Here is a 9376-nt window from a genome sequence, read left to right on the forward strand (position 1 = left end):
CAGACAAGTAGAGAATTGACCAGGGAGTAACATAGGCTACTTTTTAACCGACTTTCAAAAAGGGAGTTGTGTTTTTCACCTATGTACACCGAAATCTCCGAGATTTCTGAACCGATTTGCGTCATTTCTTTTTTAATCGATAGAGGAACTTTGCGACATTGTTTCATAAAAAATTTGGAGTCCAACTCCTGATGCTGCAGGGGATCTGACCAATCCACGCGGGCGAAGCTGCGGGCATCAGCTAGTATGTAATATGGGGAGTATTATTCGTCTTAGAATGTAGTGATGACAGGCATCTGTTGTCCTCGGATAGTTAAAAAAAAAATCTACACAGGTAGGTGGGATTTGTTGATAGTCTGTGCGTGGCCTAGCGCCCTCTGACAAGGGCGTCTATGGTTTTGGCGGGCTATAGACTCTCTGATGACGCGTAGAATGGCGGGTAATTTGTTAGTTAATTAAATAAGCAAACAGTAATAATTAAAAGTATGCTAAAGTAAATAAAAGTATTTTTAGTAATAAATTCTAATTCCTAGGTTTTTGTTACATTTTCGGCCTAATACCTACCTAGGTAGATTCCTATATGATGCGAGGACGTAAGACAAAAGGTTGTATCACTAAATTTTTCAAGCTTTAAATCCAACAGTCCATGTGCAGACATAGGTAGTACATAATAAATAGTTGATGGACTCCCAACTGAAATGTCAGGCCAAATGGAATAATAAACTAGGAGGGATTAACCGAACGGGTGATACCCACTCAATATTACACGAACCACATTTGGTGGTTACTCACTCAATAAGGTATACCTATAACGTCCAAAAGTATAGGTGCTACTGATATTTCATAAATATATATTTATAGTATTTTTTGGGGTCCGTATATCCAGAGAAGAAAAGGAACCCTTATAGGCTTACTTCGTTGTCTGTCTGTCTGTTAAGGTAGGTAACTACTTCCCGTTAAATCATGTTTGGCAAGTAGTAATGTATATCGAGTAACTCGATCGATGTAACGAAGAAACCCGTAGGAGAACCAGAGTGACCGACATAGCTCAACGAATTAGCCAGCTGAAGTGGCAGTGGGTGGACCACGTCTGCCGCAGAACTGATGGCCGCTGGGACAGACGTTTTCTGAAGTGGAGACCGCGTATCAGCAAGCGCAGTGTGGGACGACCTTCAACCCGCTGAACTGACGACCTTAAGAAGATAGCGGGAAGTGGGTGGATGAGGAAGGCGGAGGACCGTGTGTGGTGGCGCGCTCTTGAGAAGGCCTATGGCCAGCAGTGGACGCAAGCAGGCAGATTGATTGATTGAATGACAAGTAATCAGATCGATTCAAGAACTGTCTTTTAGGATTTTTCTGCCGAATCGCTTCTAGTTGAACACGAAAATTACAAAGAATTAATTAAATGTAATCTCCCAAACGTTTTGATAATAATGAACCGGTGATAGTATTGTAGAATGTATTTCCCATTCACAGAAGTTCTACTCCAACCGACCAATTTTTTTCAATCAAAATATTCACGATATTCAAGGTCTCTGCCTCAAATCAGGGGGAGAAAAAAAAAAACCAACCGAAAAGGAACCCGGGACCTCTCGTTTGCTGGTGCTATAATCCGGTGCGCCAGACAGCTCGTGAAAATAATAGCAATGATTTCTTGAATCAATAGAGCGGACAGCCGGCGCGCGCGCGCCACGCTCATTACTGCAACGATATTTTAATAAATACTTTATTTTCTGGTTATGCTTTTGATTTGTGACTGATTGACGCGCACCTGGTTTTGTGCCGTTATTTTAATTTATACATCACAAAAATATTAATTTTTATTTCTTCTTTCGGTATGTCCGGAGGTAGATAGTCAGTATTATTAGCCGACTTAAAGTTGAATTTACAATTTGACGTTGAAAAAAAAAAACATAATACCTACGCTAGGTACCTAGGTTTATTTCACCTAGTAGATATAACTGTTTTAAAACACGGAGCAAATCTTAATTTAAAAAAATAAAAAACACCACTGCCTGCCAAAAACTTTTCATAAGTAGTAAAATTACATTTGAAAATGGTGCCATAGCAACCAGTGCATGCCCAGGATCAAATCCCAACCCCCATAGGACCCCAAAACTTTACCATCCCGAACCATAAAGCTATCACCGCTTTCTCAAATTGTCCATTAAGTACCCAATAGGTAAATATTTTCAAATTCTTGTACCTACTAATAATAAAAACTGCATGTAAAATATTGAGATTGTAAGATGACCTACCTGTGTAGAAATCAAAAGGATGCTGTTTAAAAATGAGAGTAATTCAACTTTGACTTTGATGCAGAATACACTACATCAAAGTCAAATTTAAAAAAAAATACGTAAAAATATCTTTTGGAGGTGCTGGGATTTGAACCCAGGACTTTCAGCATGCGAAGCAGACACTCTACCACTGAGTTACACCCCCGGTACGAAGCGGTTCCAATTTCAGGATCAGTAACAATTTAATAACTTACAACATTTCATGATGTGGAAAAAGGTATAATATTTTTCTTTTCTTAATAATAAAATGTTTGTCAATAATTAATTAATAAAAATACCCTTGATTTTGAGATATATATTGTTGTTAAAAATGACTACTATTAATTTTTTTGATAAACACTAAATATGAGTTTTGAAATATTCAAATAGTCAATAATTTTAAGATGAAGGTGATTTTATAACTGCGTTTTTAAATTGCTACGAAAAAAATGTTTGCAGCATTTTATAGTTCCCATAATCACCACTAGATGGCATCTAAAGTTAATCCGTACGCTTGTTATTTGAAACAAGCTTGATTATAGTTCAAGAGATGATTAAGAGTTTTGTTGATCGCTTTTCTATTATTTCTATACTAATTTTATAGAGATGTTTGTAAGTTTGTATATAGGGGACTCTGGACTTGCCCAACTATCCCAGTCTGAAAATTGATTGATAACTACATTACTCTCGAGTGTTATAAATTATATCACGCGGACAAAGTCACGGGCAAAAGCGAGTAGGTATATCTAAAAAAATTGTTAGAAAAATAATGGTAAAAATATTGGTACTCACATTGTTATTTCGTTGAATTCTTAGGTTATTATTATTTATATCGAGTATTAAGTGTTTATATTAAATTTAGTTTATTAATATTAAGTAATAACTAAGCGTGCCTTAAAAACCATGGTCATATTGTGCGCCCATATAGGATTGCAATAAGGTCATAATGTAGTAATTTAAGAATTAGGCTAGAATCATTATTGTAATCTGTTTTGGTTGCCTAATAAAATAAATAAATAAAATTAAAATTAATAAAAATTAAAATATCACGTCTAGGATCATTTTCATCGCATCGCGTATCAATAAAATATGTAGGTTATTATTTTTTCATCGCTGATAAGACATCGCGGGACAAAAGTGAAAAAAAAAAACAAATAAGAAATTGTAGAATGAGTTTCGATCAATATACAAGACAGTCCCAACTCTAAAAATGATAATGAAAATAATTTTATTAAAAATTGTATGCTTTGTTTGCATAATTCTTGCATTTTTGCAAATAAAATAATAAAAAATAAGTGAATAAAAAAAACGAATGCTTTGTGGTATGATATTATTATGACAGCTATATTTGATCACATAATACATTTTTTAACTTGTATGCAATTTTTAATAATACTCACTCCAAATATTTTTTTTATACCCGTCTCTTAGACTATACGTGGTACGTTATCGAGACCAATGTTTTTGCAGTGCGGCCTTTTAATTAGGGAAAATATTAAATCCGTTTTGATGAAAGATATGCCGAAATAAATCACAGTGCAGTTTTGTCGATTTAAAACAAACACTGATTTAATAGTGATAGATTAAAATTAGACAAACAATAATATTGACGATGGTTGATTTCATTTAAATTAATTATTGAGGGAACTCTTGGTTTGATCCTGAATTGAAAATATGTCAAATATTAAAATATGGTGACGGGAAATCTTATAATAAGTGTAAATTAAAAATTTATAACACCCCCGACGAACCAAAGTATTTGAGTTTTCCAAAACATCATTTTCAAATAAATAATTACGTATTTAGGCAACGTCCATCCTTGTCCATCTTGACAGCTTGACATTTGTCTATTGACATAATATTATGAACCTAACGGTTATCTAACCTTCTTTTCTACAAGAAAACTAGAAAAGAGCTGATAACTCTTAAACGGCTGAACCAATTTTTTTAGATTATAGCTAAGAACACTCTCGATCAAGCCACCTTTCAAACAAAAAAAACTAAATTAAAATCGGTTCATTCGTTTAGGCGCTACGATGCCACAGACAGATACACAGATACACAGATACACAGACACACAGATACACAGATACACACGTCAAACTAACACTAACTCCCGCACAGAATTGAGATTGTATAGACTATTAGTGAGCACTTTATGGGCGACTGTAACATCTAGGAATTATTGGCTAAGTGGGATTGTAAATATGCTGTATGTGTTCCAATAAAAAAATAAAAAAACTTATAACACCCCTCTTTTTGGGTCGGGGGTTAAAAATAAGGCTACCATAAGGCTACCTGCGTCAAATGTACCTACTAATATTTGACGCCTGACGTCGAAGCCTCGACGTTTTGTTGAAAGTTCCCTAAGGCCTCATTCGCACGAGAGCGTTCAAAATAGAATAAATGATATAAATATGAAAATGATAATAATGATAGAACAAATTCCCAAGTATATATTCACACGTCAACGCTTTTTTAACGCACACTTTGTATTGTCAGCGCAACGCCGGGTTTTAACGCAACGATTTTTTAATATAACGCTCGTGCGAATTAGAGTTAACTGTCAAGAGCTATGATGTACGTAGAGTAGGTAGGTCATCATCATCATCATCATCCTGTAGCACTATAACCATATTTTTTCGGTCCTGATCTCCTCCACAGTCATTTCCCATTTATTGACCTCTTTCTCCACAATACGTATAGGTAATTAACCTTTCTCCTCTAAATATCCCACCCAAGCGGACTTTTCTTAAAAATACAAGAATTAGTCTGAAATTTTTTGGGCACCTAGTAAAAGATGTTTTTTCGCGAACTGATTCATAGAGCTCGTTAAAGTGAATGAAATAGCATCAATTAAAGTTGAAAAAATGGCTTTTGCTATATTTCATCCTAGAAGGGTTGATACAATATGGTGTCCGTATAAGATCCACCAAAGAGTAATGTGACTGTGGATTTTACCACTATGAGATAAATAAACGGATCATTTGATTTAACTACCGTCCAATCGTTTCTCTTTGACTTGCTAGGCGGCAGTAAAGTGGGTGTAGTTGTGATTATGTAAGTTCTGTTAAAATTGACAACAAAAGATGTTCTGTGTGTGATTTCAGAAATATATATATCATCTTCAGAAAAATTGTTGAAATCGGCGGAATTCTCATCGAACATGGAAGAAAGTCCCATTTTAAATAGGGGTTTGTTTAAGTTTATCCTGGTTTCATCAGAAAATGACGGCAAATTTACCTCAACCTCATTCCATCCAGACTCGTCGCCGTCATTTTGAAGCTTAGCAAAGATGTCATTCAATGAGATATTTCTGAGGTTATTGAATACTTCTTGAATTTCATGTCCGCTGTGTGGTCTGATGAGGAGCATGCCATATTCTCTACCTTTGTATGGCAACTCTGTCACAGTTGCTTTTAAAGATTCAAAATTAGAGATGCGGAATCGCCCTTTCGCAGACATTATTGTCATATATCCAGTTGAATTTCTATGTCCATTATAAACTGGCGTTAATTTATTTGTAAACGGATTTGACCATTCCGCGTAAAATTGCGAGAAATTGTTGATAATCATCGTTGAATTTATGAAATCTTGAATGCTCAATACACCATGCCACCCGATTGTCGGTATAAGATGTTCTTCTAAGATTCGCAAACGAAAAACTGTTGCGCCTTGTTGGTCCTTAAAATTAAAACGCCGAGTAATAAAACCGAAGTTATTTTCCAACCGGCTTATACTGTCTGAGTGAATATGAAAATTTTCGTCATAAAAAAGGAAATTCCATGACACCATATTATTTACACGGAACACTGATTGTCTCAGATTCGTGAACGCTTCTACGAATTCACTTCTGTTCTTCGTTAGTAAAAATACGTTCGAAACTTCTTCCCACGTATCTCCCAAATTTTCATATGCCATGCTTGTTAGTAAAGACCAAATAGTATAAGGTGACATCACCCTACTTTGCCAACCTGCATCTTGCATGGTGCGATATAGCAGCTCGACGCTAAATTTGGCTACATTTGAATTGAAATCTGAGTCACCTGAAGAGGCAGCGATTAAAAATATTATAATTAATACAACTGAACGCATCGCGAATGGGATTAATACTATAAAATATAATTATATTATCACTTTTGATATCATGCTATTTGACCTTTTGCTATCGCGAAAATTAATCGGTTGGCTTTGGATTCCACAGCCCACATAGTAGTGTAATAATGACATTGCCTATGTATATGAATCTACTTACATGTAACATTTTGTTCTTTAAAAAGAGCAGTTGCTGAGTTTCTTGCCAACTCTGCTTCCTTTTGAGGTACGGAACCCTAAAAATGAACATGTATGGCGTGACTTCGTCCGTCTGTATATCCTACATAATGATAGGTAGCAAGGAAAGCTTTATGACCACATCCTTGCGCGGCGATGCGTGAAAATCACATCAAAATGATTACAGCCCTTTGTTGCACCCCTTGTCGGAACCCCCGGTTACGTCAGACGTCACTTTATAATTATAATTATACTTGCGGTATTGACACCCCTGTATCAGGGTTGCACAAATTGGGTCAAAAATCACAGTTTTGTGGGGGGTTGTCAAAGCATTATGTGTACCTAAAACTGATTTTTTCCTGTGGTTTGGTGTTTATTTTTTAGGCTATTCATCTTTTAAAAGTGAATCATGAAGTACCTATTATTGCGGGGGGGGGGGGGGGGGGAGAGAAGAAGGTCCAGGATTGAACATGATCATGATGATAATTTTTTTTAAACATGGATATAAAGTTCAGAACTTATCTCTATCCACCTTATGATCCTATCTTAATTATGATACCTTACCCCCTTAGGGATTGAATTTTTAGAAATCCTTTCTTAGCGGATTTTTACGTCAGAATAGCTATCTGCGTGCCAAACAGCCTGATCCGACTAGTTTGAGCTGTGCTTGCATTAAAAGATCAGTCAGTCAGTCAGTCAGCTTTCTTTGTTATATATTTAAGAAGAAACCTATAATAGATAACTTATTATATGTATTCTTTAGAAAAAAGCTCTTATTAGAAGTTTTTAGATTTTTTGACTCTGAAGTTTACCTATGTAGTTATTAGTACCTTTATTAGTTAGGTGACCGAATCAAAAGCCACCTGACATGCGAGTAAGCCACAATGACCCATTACCAGCACAGTTACCCAAACCTTGCCTCTGGCTCATGCCGAACCAGAATCCCAGAGCGTTCACCCCTGACCCCTAACTGGCGTTGGTCATCTCGAGACGTTGCCCCTCTCTATCGCACTCCTGGTGAAATTGTATGCCCGTCTCGCTCGCCTTGCTGTGCACGATTCGATATTACAGCGTAGATTGGAGTACACTCTCAGAATTGCACTCTGTAGTACGGTACAAAAATAGTGGGCTTAGTTTTGACAGAAAATAATTAATATTTCTCCACATACCATTAGGCCTCATTCGCACGAGAGCTTTTTTAACGCCCTTTAAAAAAGCGTTTTAAATAGAACAAAATATGCATTCCCAAGTATCTGTTCAATGAGTTCACACGTCAACGCTTTTTTATCGCGCAGTTTGTATGTTCAGCGCAACGCCGGGTTTTAACGCAAGGCTTTTTTAACACTCATGCGAATTAGGGCTTAGTGCTCAGTATACACTCTCTGTTAATTAAAATATTTTGAAAACAAAATATCATAATTAACACACCTTGACAGCCCCAGCTAACTTCACTTACAATAATTATTGTTGTGATTTATGAGTAAAGTTGTCCGGAGCTGCTAAGGTCTGTTTTAGTTAATTAAGATAGTAAAAAATATAGGTACCTTTTGGCATAACAATATAGGAGCCTTTTGACAGAATAATATTATACCACGAAGACGATTAAAAAAGGCGTCTCTTTTTCGGAAATCCATGGTACAGCAAGCTCTGCATGGTTTATTAGTATTTCTTGTGGATTTGTGCTAAAAAACAATGAAACAGCTCTTTGTTTCTTGACTATGCAAATCCGTAGATATTCCAAGGTAGAAAGTAGAAACCGATCACTTAAACAGATAGACTACGGGCCCATGTACAAAAATGGATGGGTCATATGAACCACCAGATGACGTATATAGGACGATATAAGAGCATAAAATAATACGATTCAGCACTATGCCGTCACTTGTAAGCTGTCCAACTGAGTGCTGGTGAGAATTCAAAAGTGCAGGTAGAGTGAGTACATTTTGGTCATATATTTTTGTACGGCATTTTTACCACCAATAGATCCATGAAAAATAGTAAGAAAGCGCGCAGTGCCGTAAAAAAATAGTGCGCCACAAAGTCGGTAAATTTTTTGATTTTCTGACAATTTCCGGGGTAAATTTGGTCATTTCATTCTGTACGGCATTAGTTTCATACTGTTTCAATACAGCCTCTAATCCATTATTCCGCAACGCCGTACAAATATCATGCGACAAGGGGAAAAAATCGAGGGTTGCAACTCCCTCTCTTTCCGTGCTCCGGGGGGTGATTTGAAACAACATAAAATTAATTTATTTTGAAAGTATTTTATGCATAGATAATATTTTTTTACATGCCGTACATTTTCGTTGGTCCAAAGGTTTGTAGGGGAAAAAAACTCAAGGAAAAATCCATAGAACGAAATGTAAAGTGAAATTTATGACGATATTTTTTTATACGGCATTTAGATAGTTTATTTGTACTTAATGCAATCCATACTAATATTATAAATGCGAAAGTGTGTCAGTCTGTCTGTCTGTCTGCTACCTTTTCACGGCCCAACAGTTTAACCGATTCTGACGAAATTTGGTACAGGGTTAGCTTATATCCCGGGGACGGACATAGGCTACTTTTTATCCAGAAAATCAAAGAGTTCCCACGGGATTCCCAAAAACCCATCCGCTTAACCGATTTGTATGAAATTTGGTGCCGAAGTAGCTTGCGTCTCTGTAATTGACTTATGCAACTTTTTATCTCGGAAAATCAAAGAATTCCCACGGGATTCCTAAAAACCCAACTTCAATCCCGCATTTTATAGGAAGGGTAAAAACAGACCATTAAAAGTATTGGAGAAATCTAGGAAGTTCCAGGACATTTTACATCTT

The 9376-nt window shown here is 36.2% G+C and overlaps 1 protein-coding gene and 1 non-coding gene across 2 annotated transcripts; both read right to left on the reverse strand.

Moving 5' to 3' along the window:
• Nucleotides 1-2373: 2373 nt before the first annotated feature.
• Nucleotides 2374-2445, reverse strand: Trnaa-cgc. Its single transcript has one exon. It is a non-coding gene; the product is annotated as a tRNA-Ala (tRNA).
• A 2413-nt stretch (nt 2446-4858) lies between these two features.
• LOC123874170 (serine protease inhibitor 88Ea-like) lies at nt 4859-6375 on the reverse strand. The gene has a single exon (XM_045919397.1). It carries the CDS (start codon nt 6372-6374, stop codon nt 5172-5174), a length of 1203 nt encoding a protein of 400 aa, XP_045775353.1. The 5' UTR covers nt 6375; the 3' UTR covers nt 4859-5171.
• Nucleotides 6376-9376: the final 3001 nt, after the last annotated feature.

Source organism: Maniola jurtina, chromosome 18, assembly GCF_905333055.1.
Source record: "Maniola jurtina chromosome 18, ilManJurt1.1, whole genome shotgun sequence".
Lineage (NCBI taxonomy): Eukaryota > Metazoa > Arthropoda > Insecta > Lepidoptera > Nymphalidae > Maniola > Maniola jurtina.